The sequence below is a fragment of the Hetaerina americana genome, unplaced genomic scaffold, assembly GCF_022747635.1.
Source record: "Hetaerina americana unplaced genomic scaffold, ioHetAmer1.1.p SCAF_4, whole genome shotgun sequence".
In the NCBI taxonomy this organism is placed as follows: Eukaryota; Metazoa; Arthropoda; class Insecta; order Odonata; family Calopterygidae; genus Hetaerina; species Hetaerina americana.
In genome coordinates this window covers 54,597,924-54,619,263 of record NW_027286985.1, presented here as the reverse complement: position 1 = coordinate 54,619,263, position 21,340 = coordinate 54,597,924, and the positions used below count along the sequence as shown (strand labels likewise).

The window sequence follows — 21,340 nt, the reverse complement described above, 5'->3', positions numbered from 1 at the left end:
TGCGCGGCATCGAAACCATGGTCGTGAAATATTAAAATATTTTTGGTGGAAATGATAAGTTTCTTTTTACCCTCATAGCTAAAATATGACATTTACCCAGTACTCTTCTAATAAATCCTAATTTTTTGCAAGCTAGTCCACACATCCCCCGTATGTGTTTCAACCAGGAGTGGTCGTGAGTGTACGCCCATGTATTTAATTGAGTTGAAGCGAAGAGATGTGCACCACTGATTTTTCATTGTTCGCAGCAATTTTTTTTATCATTGCTACGCGTTTCGCAGATTGTTGTAAACGTCATCATCAAATGTACGACACCAACGAATTCTCGTGGAATGTACTTGTAAATTACTGCTCCCCAGCAATTTTTTTTGCATGTGGTATTTTTCCTTTTTACGGTTGGTGACCAAACACCCCCCGCCACACGCCCTTGCGGCGGCTTGAGGGGTATTATGTAGATGTATTCCCAGAAATGGTACGATCTATGAGGTGAAAAAATTCATTTACACATGAAAATAAAGAATTCTTATTTTTCGAAAGAATTTAAATGTTGTTTCCCAAAAAAAAATGAATTTTATTTAATTTTGAAAGAAGGAATTTCCAACAATAATAGCATTAATAATAAGGGAGGTACTATTTTCGCGTAGTAGTCAACTCCACTAAGTGACCCCAAATATATATACATATTCGTCATACCTCACATAAAATTCATCACTTAATAATTTAAAGGGCTAAACGTCCCCGGGGAAAAAGAAAATGATAATGGCCTGTATTTCTTCCTCTTAACCAGATGTTGCCCGCAAGCCGTCTGCAATTTTTGTAAACAAAGAATCGTGCCAATGTGAGTCCACACGCTCCGCAACAAACACGCGGCAGGGATCTTCACCGTCTGCCAGGCTTTGCCCTGACCTGAGCAGGCTGGATGGATATAATTGGCCGGGTCCGAGGAGGCGCCCGGGCCGAGGCAATGAGCTCGTGGCGGGCGAGTGATAGGTCTTCGGCCCAATGCGCAAAAGGGATCCTGTGGCGCCCCACCTCGTCGTCACTCTACCCCCGAGCCCACCCCCTCCGCGGCACCAACTCCCCGCGCCGGGCGGGAAACGGCCTCCTGCATTGGCGTGCGGGTCATGCGAGACAAAAACTTTCGATTCGTACAACGCGACGGGGCGAAAATACCAGGACCGCTATGGCGCTTGGGACTAAAGGAAAGCGAGCTCTTTTCCCTTCGCTTAGATTGAGCCTCGTCTGTTTCCATACTGCTTAAGTCTCATCTGTCGTTTTCGGTAACGCAACGGTTACACGAATATGTGGGAGGTGACTCGATTTGGAGGGACGCGAATACTAATAATAAATAGGGAAATAATCTTTGGGTGTATGAAATATAGTAATGTATTCGTGCCCGGACGAAGATACAAAATTTATGACATCTCAGTTGTATATGAGAGAAAGTACGAGGGCTGTCCAGTAAAGAGCATGAAGTCAATGATTATATATTTTTAGTCGCTTAATTTACATGGCAAAAATCTGTTTTATATTGTTACCCTAATGAGTAATGTACGAGTAGAAAAAATTTCATTAAACTGACTCCAGTATTGCGACAGTAGCAGCCGTTGAAAGTTGAAACATGTTTAGTTCGCCTTCGACAGCGATGGAGGTGACATGCGCTGAGTTATACGCTGTATTGAAATTTTTCGTTAGCCTGAACAAATCGTCATTTGAGGCCGATATAATGCTATCAAATGCTATAACCATGCATAGAAACATATTAAGTCGGCTCTTACCTATAGAACAGCAAGAAGATTTTAGGTTTAAAATGCTTAGAGATTGAAAATAAACAAAGCCGACGTCAGGGAAACCAAATTTTCTTTTGTTACACGAATCCATTGCATCACAAGTCCTCTACCCGCTCTGTTGCTACCTACCTCCTCATTGGTCTTGAGAGGATCTTTGCCCGTGCAATTTCCGAGACTGCGTTCCACTAATCCTCGGAGGAATCTTGCGTTCCGGCACCTTGACTTCAGAGGATAAAAGCGCTGGATATGGGGAAATACTTCTTCGTATTTTTTCCATAGACCTAGAAGAACACAAGCAAAGAGAACGATTATTTTTTATAAAGTAATCTACCGGTAAAGGTAGGTTTTGGATGAACACAACTAACAAATAAATATTTTGTTTCTCTTAACGAAACACGACCCAGCATCCGAATCTTCAACAGGCCCCTCTTCATTTCTGCATACCTCCTTCCTCCCTTCATCCCGTCCAACATCCCAAAACATCCCTATCCTATTCCTGCCCTTTCCTCGTTTGCCTAACATTCTCTCCTCTATCACCATCTTCAAAACCCCCCTGCCGATTAATATTCTTTTCATCAATTTTTCTTGCCTCCTTATGATTTCTCCAAGCAATCCCCTCTCCTCCCCCACCATACCTAGCACTTCCTCATTTGTTTTCCTTCCTTTCCGCTTCATCTCCTCGATCATTTTCCGCACCCACATTTTAAAAGCTTCCAATCTACACCTATCATCCTGCTTTAGTAACCATGTTTCCGCGGCGTACACAACTACGCTCCATATGAAAGTTTTAACGAGCCTTTTCTTAACACCCTTACTCAACTTCCCTGACATCTATTTTTAACCCTCCTATTTTAACGTTTAACTTAGCTTTTCTCTCCCTGGAAAACCGCACTACCGAACAACTTTGGAGCGCGCCAGCGGCGCGCAAATCTAGACCGTGCACAACCTTTGTACGTATTACTTATATTGATCCTCATCCCATATCTATCGCACTGAATTTCCAATTGACTCAGCAAGCTTACAACCCTTTGGCTGACTAACAAACTGGTCATCAGCGAACCTAACTGATTTTAAGATTCCCCACCGACTCTCATTCCTATCTCCAGTTCTTCCAATGTCTCTTTCATCATTTCCTCCACATATACGTAGAACAGCACAGGAGATAATGGACAACCCTACCTTACACCTCTTCCTAACATTGCCCATCCGGACAACCCGTTCCCCACTCGCACCTGAGCAGTCTGAGACATGTTAGGATTGCGGATTAGCCTCCTGTCGCTCCAATCTCTTCCTATTTTCTGCAATGTACTCAATATTTTTCCCAATTCACTCCATCAAATGCCTTTTCGAAATCTATGAAACAGATTAATATGTCCTGATTAAATTCTGCATTAATCTATAGTAGTGATCTCATTACTGCGACTCTCCCCATGGTGAACCTAAGCTGATTATCCCCTAAGTAATCATTTGCCCTGCTCTCCATCCCTTTTTGATGATCGTGAGAAACAATTTGGCTGCCTGCGAAATCAAACTTATTATTCTGTAGTCCACACAAGATGTAGCCTTTCTCTTTTTTGGATTAGGAACTCACACTGGTCTTCCGGCCAGATTGCTTTCTCATAAATGCTACAAATTAGTCCACATAGAATTTTCCTTCCACATTTTCCTGAGCATTTTTGAGTTCCGCAGAAATGTTTCCCACCCTCACGGTCTTATTTGATTTCATCTGCCTCAATACCCTTTCTGTCTCCTCGCCGAGGATGACTGGCCCTACGCTATTTCTACCTGCGTCACATTATCTGTCAAAGTCTAAGTTTGTTGGCGTAGGTTCTTTACCATAGAGTTCTTCTATATATTTCTTTCATCTCTCTTAGATCTTTTCTGTGTCAACTATTATTTTACCCGCCTTATCTCTAACTGTTAGCATAGATCTTCCTTTTTCACTTCCCGATAGTGTTTTAACCTTGCTGTATAGCGCACCAATTTCACCCTTCCTCTGCAAACTTTCCATGTCCACGCACTGCGTCTTCCACCATGATTCTATTGCTTTATTTGTTGCCCGCCTCAATTTATTGTTTAACTCCTTGTACTTCATTTTGCCAAACTCTGTGCTGCCATACTTCCATTTCCTTCTCTCATATATCTTTCGAATCATCTCCTCTATAATCCATGGTTTCCTTGTCCTTTTCCCATTGACAGTTCCTATTGTTTCTTTTGCGGCTTTCAATATCCCTTTTTGATATATTTCCATTTTTCCTTGAGAGTACTCGGCTAACTTCCTTCCTTCTATCCGTTGCTTGTTCTATGTAGACTACGCTTCTTCCTACCGCTTTATTTAATATTATGGCAAACCCTCGTTGGCTCTCGTTCCCGCCACTGTATATTATTCTATAACCATCACTCCAGTAATCCCCGCTATCCCTCCATCTCACCTAGCATAGACCTAAAATATCTATATTTTTCTCTTTCCATCGCCTAATATTGCCTAGTTCTTTTTCTGCGTCTTCTGTACTGCTGCTGTCGGATTTTCTTTGCAAGGTTTCGCGAGATGACCACCGAGGAAACCTTGCCTCTCCCGCTGCCGGGCACGGCACACGGCCGATTGGGCCGAGTCTTGTGGTTGCCAGGGCTCATTTTCTCTCTACTGCCCATCATAAAATCCATGGGATTAATAATTGGCATAGTTTCCCATTGCCTTCCTCAGTAGTGTTTTTTTAACGTGACTCTATCTCTCTATGGCCGCCCCACCGGGTTCGGACGCCTTAGCAGCCGCCTCAATGAGGAACAGACGATGCGTGGACTACCGCTTTCGTCTGACTCCTAACCTTTGACCTATATGGCATGGGTGATCTTACCAGGAGCAATCATCATTGCTCCCGCGAGAACAGCTCTAGGGGTCATCGGATCGCACAAGCACTTCCACCACGTCAAGGTTGTAGTGTATGGGACGGGAGCGATTATTTTAAGCACATTTATTATTATTAATTAGAATGGCATAAAAATACTTTTATCCGTTACAGTTATAATATTTATGGCCAGGAAAGACGTAAAAGTACCTCTATCAGAAAATTTCCGACTTAATAGACCATTTACATCGCGGTAGGTATTTTCAAATCTGAAAAATGTACGGGCACATGATGCATTGAATAAATTTTCGTGACTGTAATTGTATGGTGGTGTTTATCGACGTTAAAAAAAAACATTTCTTCATCTTGTCCAAACTAAGATCAACAGACTTGGTCCGTGAAGGATTCTCGGGTCTTCCACCGGGTCAAGGGTTCCATATTGGCCGACGTTTCGATGCCCGACTCGTGCATCGTCTTCAGGGTTTCAACCCTGAAGACGATGCACGAGTCGGGCATCGAAACGTCGGCCAATATGGAACCCTTGACCCGGTGGAAGACCCGAGAATCCTTCACGAATCAAATACGCCGGGAAAGCACCAGATCTTACTTCAGACTTGGTCGTCACTATGTAGAAATTACGAATATTGAGTAAAAATGATTTGATATCCATTTCCACAATAATCGGGTCATTTAAACTCTAATCTAATTCGGAAAATGACCAGGATACGGAAAGGTATCAAATTGAAAGCTTTCAAATGGAAAACCTCAGGAGAAATTTAGTCAAGAGAGAATGGAGTACATATTCATTAACTTTTGAAGAAAAGCATGCAAGAGAAGTTCCCTATCATAGAAATTCATCGGTATGTCGTATAGTATGCATTTCTATTTTCACACTCTGTTAAGGAAGATTGTTCTTTCGATTTTTTAGAATTTTCCCTCTGTTTACTGAAAGAAATAAAACTGAGTTCCTGGGCCCACACACTCACGAATAATCATTTGAAGATAAAAACCCTAAATAGTTACAGGGCATCGATCTTTAAGCAAACCAGTCCCTCGACTGGTGATCAACACCGAAGATGCAAACGATTTCCTCTCCAGCTCTACATAACCATACATATTTAGACTAGAGACCTCCACGGGACAGTTAATCCTTAGTACTGCGTGACTCTGGGAGATAAAGAAGAACCAAGACGTAAAAACTGCATTTCATTGTTCCAGTTACTTTACAAGGTCATTTACTCTGGCTATCCTCCTGGCGAATTTACTTGGAACGGTTCACGATGCTTTACTCGAAGGTAGCATTACGTTATCTCAGCGAAACATTTACTTCGAAATTAATGCCCTCATCGATTTTCATTACTTCACGCCCCATTGCATGTCCACGCTTTTGCTTTTCTCAAGTCCCTAGTTACGTATGACCGGGTACGATTTCCAGATTGCGTGTCGGCGAGTAAAAGTCTGAAACAGAAAGCTTTTGCGTGCTGAAAAAATTACGGCCCTATTTCAAGTTCTGACTCAAATTAACAAGGGAGGAGCAAACCACGGCCATTGAAACTTAATAATAGCTGAAACTGTTCCATAATTGATTTCTTCACTCCTCATTTTAATTTTTAACCCAAAATACCTTATAATTGGGATTCCTACCACGAGGTGGCGCGCGGTGCATTTGCAAATTTTACACGTAGAAAGTGCGTGCTACAATTTCACTTCAATAACGCCAGAATTACTACTGCTGAGGGCGTAACAACACAAGGTTATTCACCTGAGTAAAAGCACCTCAGGCAAATAAATAAAAGCACCACTCTTCACGACATGCTACCTTCCAGTTTTCATCGCATACGAGATCTCTTCCAAATATTATTTTCAAGTTCTTTCAATAATTTATTTATCAGCGAGGATATGACTTCCCAAACCAAGAATTCAGCGGATTTGGTCAAATGCTCTGTTGCTTTTGAGAGTCGGCCATTGTTAATCGGTAATGGCTAAATGAAAAACTGTGGATATTTTTAGGTTAACTCGTTTAAAATTTCAGAAAAAAATTGAAATTTCAGGAGTAATAAATTAAAATTTCATGAGTAATAAATTAAAATTTCATGAGTTAGAAATTAAATTTCCATGATTTAGAAATTAAATTTCATTAGGAATACAGTGGCGGGAGGGCTGGTGTAAACTTTACCTCAGGCTAGTTGGTAATCTTCGAATCAACACAGGGAATAGATGAAAACCGCAGAGAAGTATCGTTAAGTATGGATATTGCCCCCATACATTAAATCTTGAATTCGATCCACGTTTTTCGGGTCAAGTGTAGTCACTGCACGAATTCTATGCCGAATCGGTTGAAATGGACTCGAGTGTCACAAATATAAATCACGGTGCATATCCGTCTCTCAATGCCTTTTCCTGGAATTTTTCGTTTCCTGGAATGAATTTTACGGTGCGGTGCGACCTCGGCCGTCGGAGCATAATAAAACCTAATCACAGATACAGGTAGGCTATTGACATTTGATGATCCTGGGCCATTAGCCATAGGAGTTAAAACGTTGAGGAATGGGAAAAGCCGCCCTTGATTGGGACAGTGAAGAAAATACAGTTAAGCTCAGGATTTGAGGGGCGCAGAGGAAGGAGTTACCAATACCCGTCGCATAAATTTTACGTACTCATGCATACGGTTCTGCGTCGCGGCATACACAGTTGTTTAATAAATATTTCAGCACCCTGCAAGCCACCGCTGGGGCGTGTGGCAAGGGGCGAACGCACACCAAACCAATTTTGACCCGAATATGACCTTACCGCGGTCGGGCAATGTTATTCTGATCCCTTATCGTTCGTGGAAAAATCACATCTTAAATCTGTCTGTTGTACACTTAATATCTCTAATTTTACTGGCATGATCTCCCCTACCGTAGTACGATGGGGGTAATAATACATTTTCAACATCACTGCTAAAGAGACATCCTTCCAATTTATGCAAGAGATTTAATCTGTAATTTAGCCTTCGCTCAGTGAGTGATTGCCAACCTAGCTCATCTAATACTCGTATTTTGGATACGCTACTAAATTTATTATAACAACGTTTTACAAATACTGAAAACTGCACTGCAAATATTACAAACACTGCAAGCGATCTATCTTCGTGAGGATCCCATACACTAGCAGCATATTATAAATGAGGTATAACCAGTGAAAGAGAGCATTTCTCTTTGACCTTTTTAATCACATTTACCTAGTACTCTTCTAATAAATCCTAATTTGTTTATTAGTTTGTCCACAAATTACCCGTATACATTTCACCCAGGAGAGATCGTGAGTGAGGGTAACGCCTACGTATTTAATCGAGTCTCCATATTCCATTTCGGTATTCCCGAGGTAGTTGGCGTCGGGAGGGAATTGCTCTTTTTCAAAAATTCATCACTGCGCACTTTTTAAAGTTTGATTCTAATTGCCAAGCGTCGCGCCAGTGTTGTATAGCGTAAAGGTCATCTGATAAAGCTGCTGAGTAATCAGGATTACGGATATCAAGGTAAAACACTGCATCGCAGGCAAATAAACGTATCTTACTAGTGACTACGGAGTAAATGTCGTGAACGTAAAGTAGGAATAAAAGGGGTCCGATAACATTTCCCTGGGGAACACCTGAAGTAACTTCTACTACATTTGAGCTAACTCCATCTATAACTACTCTTTGTACCCGACCATTCAAAAAGTCATTAATCCAACCCCGGATATTTTCATCTATGCCATATGCTTCTAACTTCGTGAGTAGTTTACTATGAGGTGCCTTGTCGAGTCTTTCTCTAAATCTAGAAAAACCTTGTCCACTGGAACATTGCTCTCTCCCGAAATAAGAATATAATGAACAAAAAGTGCAAGTTCCGTCTCGCGGGATCTTTCCATGCCTGCAGTTGAGCCAAACGTAAACGGATGGCGGCGATGATCCGTGAGCCGTGATTTTTGAATGGAGATGAACATGAAATGACCGACAGCGAGCGTCGGATTTAGCTCGCCGCCGCAACTGCAGCGTTGCAGGAGTTGAGAGAAGGGCAACTTGTGCGGCGCCCGCAAGCTGCGGCGGAGATCTGCGTTCTGATTGGCTACGCTGTCCGCGACACCGCAAGTCCCACACGCCGAGGTTTTAGAGTGATTTTTGGAGGGGTGACGGATTTGATCGCTGGATTTCCGGACCCCACACTCAGTCGCCGTGTGCGACAACATAAATGTCTAAGGAAGTGCGTCATCCTTCAGGGACGTTCTAGCCTGCGATCACTCGCTCTTTTCAAATGAGAGCGGAAAGATCATCCCTCTCCGTCCGTCCGTCCGTCATCCGTCATCCCTCTTTCATCACTATCAATCGAGGACGGAGGGAAATATCACCAATTATCCCTCACCCTTCCTATCCATTTCATTCTCTGACGTCCACATAATGAACCTCTTCGCACTTTCCTAAGCTAACCATTGCCATTAACAATGGGTACACCTCGGAAACGTAGATACGCTATGAACCTTTCTACCTTTTTCACATGCACGGCTTCCCGGTACTGAGTTGTATATTTACCCGTCGGAACGTCGATACCATGCAACCACGGGAAAAAAAACCTCCCACGAGAGAAACGGCATAACAGTTCAGATAATGGACGTCAGCGGTCGTGAGGGGGGAAAAGGTGCATCTGTACTTGTGAAAACGGAGCATTCATGTATAGGTCTTTCTACCTGCACTCTGCAACGTGCCCCTTCAAGTTTCCCAATTCTTCGCTCCTCTTGCAAGAAGTGAAAGTTTTCGCTATGCTTCGCTTTCAAAGGGTGGGCATGAAAGGCTGGCTGGAGGGAGGAGAGAGAGGGGAAGAGGGCGAGTAGGGAGGCGAGGTCCAGCAAAAGCTATTTCGCCCGCTACCCGCCATGCAAACTTCCACCTTCATGATGCACTGGTTTCCCAACGGTTTCGTGTCCACAAAATCGACATAGAGCGAGAATAATACGAGGGTCATCCGGAAAGTAGTACCCGTTCGTGAATTAAAGACACAAAAGTAAATATTAACAAACATAAAAAATTTTATTTGAAAGAGGATACTTTAAACTACTTCTCAACATAATCTCCAAGCAAATTAAGGCATTTGTCATAACGTGTGACAAGTTTCTGTATTCCTGCTGCATAGTCCTTCGCCGCCAGCTCATTGAGATACGCGAGGGACCCATCTTGCACAAATTTTTGCATAATGCAGATGGTGTTTAACAATTTCATGAACAATTGTTCGAGAAACATTGGGAAAATGCTCACAGATGTCATCAATTGTGACGCGCCGATCGTTCCTCACGAATTCGTCAACTGAGCTCACCAGTTGGTCTGTAATGACAGACGGTCTCTCCGAACGCTCATCGTCGTGTGTGTTCCCCCTCCCCATGTTGAAGTTGCGACACCACCGCCGAACAGACGACTCGTCCATTACATTGTCTCCATACACCTCCTTTAATTGGCGATGAATATCACATGGGCGAACGTTTCTTGCATTGAGGAATTTAATCACTGCCCTCACTTCACAACTGGCGGCGTTCTCAATTTTTTTAAACATTGTAAACAATCACAGAAACAACACAGGCAATGCTAGCGTCACGCAACTTGGCTCAGAGAAGGCAGACAAGCCACTGAAGCTATCTGACCTCGTCCAGCGGCTACTCGCGTCGTCAGCACTTCATGCGGCACGAACGGGTACTACTTTCCGGATGACCCTCGTACAATGCATCATTCGTGCGTGTATGTCTGTGTGTTTGTATATATATATATATAACGATTGTACGGAAAACCTCACACGAGCGGCACAATAATGGGCTGACACAATATAACACAAATAGAATAGAATAGCAACATTTAAAAGGACACTCACACGGTAAATTGTTCGAGCTTTCGGCCCTCTCAGACTTCTTCAGGTGAGACTTCAGGTGAGACTTCTTCAGGTGAGGTGTTCCTGAAGAAGGCCTCTGAGAGGGCCGAAAGCTCGAATAATTTACCGTGTGAGTGTCCTTTTAAATGTTGCTATTCTATTCTATTTGTGTTATATTGTGTCAGCCCATTATTTATATATATATATGTATATATATATATATATATATATATATATATATATATATATATGTATATATGTGTATGTATATATATATACATATATATATATATATATATATATATGTATATATATACATACATATATGTATATACACATACATATATAAACATAAAAACCATAAACACAGTAATCAACCCGAAGGTCGGTATGGTAGGTGATGGTAAAGTTCACCCAGTCCTAAGCCCGATGGCGTGTGAAATTCACACATCAGGGTAGGGGGGCCAGTTTCTTTCCCTGTACCGGTTATGGTTTTCCAGGAAGATCTGGTACCCGAAAAATCACAAAGATTGGGTGGAGCTGCAGGTGCCCAGAGTGCCTCGCCCGGGAATCGAACCCGGGACCCTCCGATCAGCAGCCCAACGCTCTACCCACTGGACTACCGCGACCTACACATAAATATATATATATATTTATTTATTTTTCGAAACAGATATAAGGAAAAGGGATAGGAACACACATAAAGGACGAATACAGGAGAGGTGGGGAAGGCGGAATCAACCAGATCACGAATGTAAAAATATTTCCTGATCGGGATTTAAACTCCGGATCTTTCCACTTGCCGGGCGTAGGCTCTTAACCAGTTGAGCTATCTAGGAAACGTAGGTTACACTGAGATCTGCGATGTTTTATGTCACCAAGTGCCCCGATTCTTTGGCCAAGAGGTGTGTTTGTGTTCCTATCCCTTTTCCTTTATCTGTTTCTATATAAATGATGGGTATTTGTTCGCTGTTTGGCGGGATTTCGTGCTTGAATGTGTGTGTGTGTCTATATATATATATATATATATATATATATATATATATATATATATATATATATATATATATATATATATATATATATATATATATACTATCCTCGATAGCTCAAGTGGTTAAGAGCATCCGCCCGGCAAGTGGAAAGATCCGGTGTTCGAGTCCCGGTTGAGGAAATATTTTTACTCTTGTGATCCGTTCGATTCCGCCTTCCCCACCTCTATTGTGTTCGTCCTTTATATGTGTTCCTATCCCTTTTCCTTATATCTGTTTCTGTATATATGAGTATTTATTCGCCGTTTGGCGGGATTTCGTGTTTGAATGTGTATATATATATATATATATATATATATATATATATATATATATATATATATATATATATATATACATAAGGGAGGTCGCGATAGAGCGTTGGACTACCGAGAGGCCCGGGTTCGATTCCCGAGCCTCCTTGGGCACCCTCAACTCCACCCAAACTGTATTTTTCGCGCACCAGATCTTCATGGGAAGCCATAACCGGCACAGGGAAAGGAACTGACCCCCCTACCTTGATGTGTGAATTTCATCATTTCAAAAGGCATTGCAATTTATTCTTATATGCGTATGCTTAATTGAAGAACCGTTTTAATTACTTCAGAAGAAATCCTAATGTACCTCGACGAAAAATGTAGTTGACAAAGCCACCGAAATGAATGATTACGAGAAATTTAACTCATCCGAAAACCAATTTTTAGGGCTCACGAAAATAGAGCAGAATTACCTCAAATGAAAAGCCATGTTCAAAAGCAAACATTTAGAACTAAGTTTGAGAATTAGATGAGTCCAATGCAATTGTTTTGTCGGCAAAATGTTTATATTTACTTCTGACGTCACTCGGGCAAGGTCCGTCCTGTCCTACGAAACGAAATTCTTGTTTGTCCTTGCTGAATGTCCTGGGTCGTTTCTTCTTCTGAAAAAAAACCGACGGAAATAAAAATATTCTCACGTCAATCTCTTACACTGTGACCATACATACGCGAGGTGCTTTTTCAGTGGAAGTCAGATAAGCTTAAAGATTAGGAGGTTTTATTTTCCGCCTCCACTTCCGGAGTATCAAAGTGCATTCATTTCATGACGTACACGAGGGTCCAAAATTAATCGCAGCTGGACACGGGACTTCACAGGTCATGTGATCACCGGATCGACGAGAATGTGATGATCGTTGCGTGAACTCGGTTACCTCAAGTTTTGACGTGTAAGGGAGAACATGACGATATTCTCGGTGCAAATGATGATGCAAGCAATTTTAACATGTGCCACTGCCAGGGGACGCAACTTTCGGCACAGTGAAGAGAAGGAGAAGGCAGAGGGAATACGTAGGGTTCAAGAGAACGTTGAAAGACATCTTGATATACTATAAAAACTACCCGCAGTTGGACTTCTCTAGCCATCGCTAGCTAATTAATAGCAATTTTACTTCGTCATGAAACCAAATAAATTGTCAGGATCATGGGTTCTAGACTTAAAAGCCCTACCGAATGATCTTTCATACGTTAAGTTGTGCATGATGTAAAACAATAACGACTCTACAGCGAAAGGTAGAATGCTCAATATAAATATCAACTACAGTTGAAATTGGGTGCCTAGATTAAAAGAGGCAGTGACATAAAAATACACAAAGGGAAATCTTATCCTTGTAGATCTGCCCTCACACCTCTGTTGAGAATTGCAATCAAAATCTTAACGTGCAAGACACCCGTCTGCCACACACCCTGCCACAAGGTGTGTGGCAGGCGGTGCTAGGCCACCACCAAATTAGAGCATTTAATTGAGTGATGTGTCGTTTATTATAATTCCTAATTTTTCGGTAACGAATGTGGGAGGGAAAATTATTTCTAATATCGATAGGTTATAATGTTCACAGGGGTCGCCGTAGTCCAGTGGGTAGAGTGTTGGACTGCTGACCGGAGGGTCCCGGGTTCGATTCCCTGGCAAGGCACTCTGGGCACCTGCAGCTCCACCCAAGCTTAAGTGATTTTTCGGGTACCAGGTCTTCCTGGGAAACCATAACCGGCACAGGGAAAGGAACTGGCCCCCCAATCAAAAAATTGATTACTGTGTTTATGGTTTTTTTTATAATGTTCACATTCCTTAAAACATCAATTAGTAAGCCAATCAAAAATGTTACATCAGGTGCTTACTGCCAAGGGCCACTTCACTCCAATCCAGAGGATGCGCTAATCAGGGGTAAGGTATATAAATTTGTCGTCGATATAATTTGAACTCGATAGTACGAATTCCTCGTACGCCAACCTTACACATGCTCTACTGCCGAGCGACCTGCTGCAAATCTGAATGTTATCGACTTCACAATTACAGTATTATCTTGCAAGTGCAACCTACCAGCCATATAAGGCGTATATACCAGCCATTAATCTTAAATATATTGAAATAACTATTAATTCTTCCAAGGAAACATATGAGATGTCATTTGCTGTAATGGGACATGTTGAATAAATACAATCATTTAGTCTGTTCCTCATAACATCACTTTTCGGCGGGACACAACTGTGAATTTTTGCATCGTAAAATTCTGCAGTCGTAAAGGGGTGGGAAATTAAGAATGAGATAAATTCTAAACAATAAATATGCTCTTTGCCTCCACATCTTCTTATCATTAACCAAATCAGCCCATAAATAAATACTCCCGCAACAACTACTTGTACAAATTCTCTAAATTTTGAGTGGCCATAAACAATAAGGTATCTCGGCTATTCTACCTTTAAATTGAAATTAATGGGTCAACGCTAAATTTAAAATGGTTCTCTTCTCGCCTATCAATTCCAAGAACAGAAAATAGAACGTATTTTCTGTCCCTTTCACGTTATTTCATTCCCCGATTTTGTTGTGGTTAACAAAATTAGGCAGAACTATTAGTCAAGTCATTTATTTTCTGCGCGATGGCGAAAATTTTATTCGCGTGACAACGATTTCAAGTTCTGTTTGACATACAATGTGATAGGGGAGCTTGTGGGAAAACTGAGCATCTGACTTAAAAAGAATTTTATTTCATTCGCTGCTTACGCTACAGAGTTGAGCACGTGATTATGAACTGAATAAAGAATAATTTAAACAATATCAAAGTATTTGGAGTCCAAAAAACAAATGGGCGTCATGTTTAAAGGCGACGTAGACGTCGTTCATGAAAGCTGTAAATCACTGCTACAAATACTAATTAGGTACATAATCCGTTACAAGTAGGTCGATTTTCAGAGAGGAGCTATAATATCTCATATAAAATGTTCAACTTCCTAAACGACTGAAAGACGATTTTTCAAGTCGAAACAGTGGCTAAGTGGTTATTAATGATCTTCAGCTTGGATTTTCTATTTAAGGGTGACGGTTCGCGGAAACTTCTGTTGGCAACCTTATTCGGAGAGTCAAACTGGTCCAGAGACCGGAAGAACGAGATAGGGGAGATAATGGGTGGCAAGGTAGGGAGAACGCTCATGACCAACCTTAAAAACAAGCTTCTTCTGAAGGTTTTGGGAGCTGACACTAGCTCGGGTTAAGAATGCCGACGGCTTTATGAGGGCGCGACTCGAGGATCCGGGCGCGGCCACAACGCGCAAGTAACTCTCACTCGATTGACAGAAGAGAATATTTTGCCGTAAACACGTTTAACTCGTTTAATTTGCGAGGAGAGCAATGAATAGTGAGTGAGCTCGGGTCAAGCTCCTCTTTTGAGTTATCTGTCGCACGGCGATAATGAGGTATTTTAAGGGTGCTAGGTGGTAGCACCGATTGCCATCGCTTACCTTTCTAGTTCGAAACAGGTGAAGGTCAAATCTCCGTCGCGACGAACGTGTTACGCAAACCGCTACCTACCTCCTGTCAGGTGAGTGCCGAGGGGTGCGCGTTCGCCCGGCGGTTGAGAAAGGGAGGGGAGGGGGGGAGGTGAGTTGAAGGGAAGAGGGAAAAAGTTAACGGAATGCGGGGACCGGAGAAGGGAAACTCTCTGAAAGAATGTGAGCACAATGAAAGCTGACGGGGTGAGCACGGAGTGTTTTGTATCACCCACGGCAGTTTTTTTCCTTCGCCGAAATGGTGCACTTTGGTTTCGCTGCCTCCTAACGAGGATGACGGAGTTATATCTTCGAAAAAAAAGTAAACTTGATTTTTTTCGTTCCACTTCTCCGTTACAAGCTTAATAATCGTCGCCGTTAACTTGAAAGTCAATGAGTAAAAACTGGTAAGCCAACAAAAAATTATCAATTTTCTGAATTATGGAATTTTATATAACGAGCACGTGTCATTTTCTTGGCAATGATTTTGAAATCCGATAGAATAACAATTATCAATGCCTGTAGCATACCTTATCCTTCACTACGGTTACTCAGCAGTGCTGACGGGTCAGAGAATTTTCATCTTGTCGACAGTGGACTGTGGGTCGATTACGGTTGGTAAGACTCTCACCCCATGCAGTTGTATATACATACGAGTATATAAAAATCAACATTTTTACGATTGAAGCCGAACTGTAAAGAATCGAATTTTTAATGCCAAAAAGGGAATGGAGATGGAGTCAAAAGGTTATGCGATTTTTGGGAATACCTATCTATTTACATGACAATGAAACCCTTTCCGTCTACTTCATTTATTTATCGACTTAATTGGGCGAGTTTGAGACTTATAGTCCCTTCTTCCACCTAACCCTTAGACATTAAATTGAAGACAATCACATACATGAAAGCCCTAGATGGAGGTAAATCCTCCTAGGCGGGAATTTAACCCGTTAACTCTGGGTTAGCAGGCGAGGGCGTTACCCCGCCGCCAACGGGCCCGGTCTATGACTTAAATGCAGGCGATGCAATTGAAAAAGAGGGATTTACCAACATCCCCTAGAATCATTATCAGCGGCCTGAAATCACGGTGCTAATGCAGAGAACAGGATCACTAGAATATATGCATACATTCAATCAGAATGTGTATTTCAAAAGATATTACAGTTTCGTAAACAGAAACAAAAAAGCCCGAGACTGCAACTCGACGTGAATGGCTGCACCTGGATTCGAAATCGCGCACTTCGAGTTTGTCGGAGAAAACAGTCTATCATGTTAATCTAATCCTATCACGTCAATATACAACTTTACATATATGGCATAGGCTAAATGGTATCATTGCACCGAAAAAAATACGAAGATGGTTAGAGGGTTTTTATTTATTTATGTACCCTGCAAGCCGCCACTAGGGTGTGTGGCAGGGGTAAATAAACACCAGACTAATTTTTGCCCGAACATGACCCTACTGCGGTCGGATAGTGTTATTATGATCCCTTATCGTTCGTGGAAAAAATGACATCTTAAATCCATCTATTCTACAATTGATTACTCTAATTTTATTGACATAATCTCTTCCACCGCAGTATGATGGGAGTAATAATACATTCTCTCCTAAAGAGACATCACTGCTAAAGATACGTCCTTCCAATTTATGCAAAGGGCTTCAATCTGTAATTTAACCTTCGTTCCGTTAGTGATTCCCAGCCTAGCTGATCTAATTTTTTGTCACGCCACCAAATTTATCATAACAACGTTTTACAAATCTAGCTCCTCTACGCTGCACGCAATCAATTTGGCAATTAATCCAACTTCGTGAGGATCCCATATACTAGCAGCATATTCTAAATGAGGCCAAACCAGCGATAGCCAACATTTTTCTTTGACATTTCCATCAAGTTTACATAGTACTTTTCTAATAAATCCCATTTTTTGTTAGCTTGTCCACATATTCCCCGGATGTGTTTTACCCAGAAGAGATCGTGAGTGAGGGTTTAATTGAGTCTACAAATTTCATTTCGGTGTTCCCAATACAGTAGGTGTTCGTAAGGGAATTGCTATTTTTCTAAACATTCATGACGACGCACTTTTTTAAGTTTAATTCTAATTGCCAAGTATCAAGGCGGGTTGATCTTCAGCACTTTAGATTATCATGCGCTCCGACCGAAAATAAATTCAAATTACTCTAATTCCAGCAAAAATGCTGTTTACTAAATGTCAAATAAATGAAAGAATGAAAATAATGAAAAATTAATTTTAATATCCCGCCAGGATCGTGTATCCAAGGAATTAATCACAAGGCCTGTCATTCCAGAAATTTATTTGAACTCAGAGGGGAGAAGAGGTCCATCAAGGAATGGCCTCCAATTTTAAACGGATGTATAATCCGATGATATGGTCGGAACTTCAGTAATTCCCTGCAATCAGAGGAAGTCCCGTTTGACCTGAATCTACTTTTATACGCAAATTTCTTGGCTAGAGTGGCTACCTGCCATAGTGATAAGAAGGGCTCCTATTCTATTTTCTCTAATTTTCCTGAAGCACGTAGGTACTTTCTTACAGAGGAGGCTACTTTAGAAAAAAAACTACGAACCTTATTTAAGCTCAGTAATGCGTTTAATAAACCAATTTCCGACGGTTGGCACACATTCTTAAAGTAGCTTTATCAAAACTATGGATATGAAGTCTCCTTTTCTTCAAAGGTAAGACTTGAGCGAAAGGGACTGCAGAAAAAAAAAGTGTGATGAAACGTGGTGCTACAGAAGTATACTTAAAATAAAATAGTTAGCATAAAAGATGAAGAAGTACTTCGAATAGGGTGGAAGAGATAAGTCACTTAAGGGACACTTAGAAGAAGCAGAAAAGAGAATTTGTTTGGGCATACCCCGAGGCGCAATAGTTCACTAAAGATCATAATTGAAGGAAATAAGGAGGATAGAATGGAAAAGGAAGGCCAAGGATAAAGTATTTGATGGGAAAGCTACGGAAAATGCCAATACAAGAAGCTATGAGTGAATGAAAAGATTAGCGGGGAACAGAACAGTTTGAAAAATTGCTGCAAATCGATCACGGATTGATAATCCTTGATGATGATGCATTAAAAAATCAAGTGTCCAGTACTTTTCTAGAAGTCTAATGAAAGTCTTGCTTGCTCTCCTCGAGTTCTCGAGGGACTAAAATCCCAGTTTTTCCAGTTTAGGATTTTTAAAATTACAGTATGAAAGAGACAAAGGATGAGCCTCTGCTGCATAGTTCAATCGCCCTGACCTACGCCACATTCCACCAAAGGACCCACCCATTGTAAAATACAATCGCGACAGTTTACGACCTCCTCCTCCATCACAACATCCAGGAGGGTTTAAATGCTCGCGTTCCATTTCACACGCACAACACCTTGAGCAGCAAGCTTTCTGGCACGACCTTTCAGCCTAGTTGGCCATTCTAAATTTTGGAGGAAAAAATAACGAGATCACGGATGCGGAAATGAATAGCTTCTCCGCTTCGGTCGCTAACCCTCGGAATTACACTTCCGCGTCAGAGGAAGTCAAGGCGAAGATGATGCTTCGCTGAGGGCACGGGATAGGGATCCGTCAACAGCCAAGTGTCATACGCATCACCAGCAGTAGGGAAGATTGCGCGCGAAGTATTCGATTCCATTTGCCCTAAAATCACTAATTTCGATACTTTATTAAAGGTATCCTTCCTATTCAAAGATAGATTTTGGGCCGTCCCTTTCTTACTTAATTTCATCGTAATTTCTGCCTGCTTTATGCTGTCTTAAGAGCCTTATCTATTCCTGCCTCTACAGCTTGCTTACCCAACATTCTCCCTTCCATCACGTCCTATAGTTTCCCAATACATTTCAATGTTTCATTCACCCTCTTTCTCTGCATTTTTCGTATATCCTCCAGGAACTTCCTCTCTTCCCACACCCGATTATAAATATCGGAATTTATTTTCCACTCACTGTCCAATTTATTTTCTCCATTCACCGTCACCCCCATATCTCAAAAACTTTTAATCTGCGCTTATCCCCTTTTCTCTAAGACCAGGTCTCACATTTATGAAGCACTACGCTCCATATTATATAGTCTACATCGGCAAGTTACCCCGCAAGCCGCCGCAAGGGGTTGTGGCAGGGGGTGTAAAGTAACCACCCGTAACATAGAATAAAATAGCATGCAAAACCCACAAATTCATGCCAATCTACACCCACTAAGTCGTATACATTCATGAAAAAACCTTATTAACTCACAGGCATGCCAATACATATACTATCAACTAATATACACATGCACCTACGGCTATACCTTATGCCTATGCAACGTTTAATCTTGTCCTGACTAGTAAATTAAATGTATTAAATATTTCTATAGTGACTTTGGTTTCTTACTATTGTGATTCCTAATTGTTTGTCGAGACTAATCTTTCATTCACCTTTTTACTCAAGGAACCCATCATTGCTAATCTCATTTTTGTAAATTCCTCTTTTGCTAAAGCCATAATTTTACCTATATCCACACTAATATGCCCTTTTTCCTCTTAGACACTGCACAAATACATGACCTACTCTAATTTATTCCCTGCTACATGAATGTTTAACTTTGCTTTCTCACTTTAGATGAATTTCATTACGTTTATTTTCTTGTGGCTAATGATTCAAGAGTTTTTATCGTCGCGCGGCGATTGCATACGGAGAATTAATGTGTAAAAATCAACCTTTTACGTGTACCTACCCACTCCTTTCTCATGTTTCGATGACAACCAAATGAGTTCGATTAGCCCGACGAAAAAACAGAGCAAACGGCACCAATTTTGTGTGATTCTCGCGTCAAGTATTTAATTAATAAAATATTTTTTTAATTTAAAAAAATGTATTTTACACCCGAGGAACTTTTCAACTGACTACCATAGCGACTATGCTGAAGGTACGTTTTGAATAGGTAGACCCGGTTGGCTTACCAATTTCAAATGTATTTGATTAATGTCAATTATATATAGTATATATATCACGCTGAGTCAAGAGAAGGACCCAGAAGCTTACCAGTGCGTAAATGTAGCAAAATTGGAAATTGGCGAAAGAGGGTGGGGGGGGGGGTTATAATGATAAATCACGCCTCGCAGAAAACTCCCTAATGTTGCTCACATACTAATAAAATGAGTTTCTTTCGCACACATAAGCATATGGATGGATGGACGGCCAACTCTAAAAAATACACCTGATAGAGTTGATTCAATTATATGATTCACATGAGAGTGAAAGCAAATTGTTGTGGATGGAGTTTCTTTGATGCTTTGCTACGATACATGGACCGAGGAGAGTTGGGATGCATTCAACACTCGTAAAAGAAATAAGATATTTTTGACGGGCTTCAAAGGAGCGAGTGCCTCGTACAAGGGGTGATCTAATTATATAGGCTGATCAGAAATGAGATGGTTTCTGTTTCCAGGCTTTCAAGGATATAAATTCGTTTTCCAAAGTTATGTTCCACCATTTTTACTATATTGTTTCCCCACTGTAATTCAACGGACACTTCTAACGTTACCTGCGCAAATATTTCACCATATTCCCTTATAAAGCAGACATTCATAAATTGATAATGAATTAATAAAAATGTTTTTAAAATGTGATGGCTCACTGGTAAAAAGCTTACCTGAGTTGAAGTCCAGGAGTCTTGCATTGGAATCGTTGACCTTTTTAAATGATCTAGAAGAATGTTATCTATACTATGACATATTTTGCATTTTATTATTTCAAACACACGGGGAATGCTAATGCAAAATACTGGGAATGCAAAATTGGTTATCGGTGGAAGCTCATCACAGCTTTGAACGAGAAGCACCATAAATAACTATGCCGCGATATTTCCTTGCGGATAAACTGTGAAGAAACAGGATGATACAAAAGTTTGAAATGATCTTTATTGATAGAGATATATTTTATTCCTACTTTATAATAACGTAATGATTTCATGAGACATATTGTGAAGGTGAAAAAATCATTACCATTAT

At 41.1% G+C, this 21,340-nt stretch overlaps 1 protein-coding gene across 4 annotated transcripts in view; it reads right to left on the bottom strand.

Moving 5' to 3' along the window:
• The window catches only part of LOC139692408 (scoloptoxin SSD14), a 96,367-nt gene that overhangs the window by 69,263 nt on the left and 5,764 nt on the right, over positions 1–21,340 (bottom strand). For 3 of the 4 annotated variants that reach the window (XM_071590586.1, XM_071590585.1, XM_071590583.1), the window contains one exon: positions 1,920–2,071. In XM_071590586.1, the coding sequence (XP_071446687.1) occupies positions 1,920–1,927 (8 nt within the window). In that variant the 5' untranslated portion in view covers positions 1,928–2,071. Of the gene's footprint in view, positions 1–1,919; positions 2,072–20,982; positions 21,210–21,340 lie in introns of all 4 variants that reach the window. The other variant, XM_071590584.1, reaches the window with a different exon arrangement.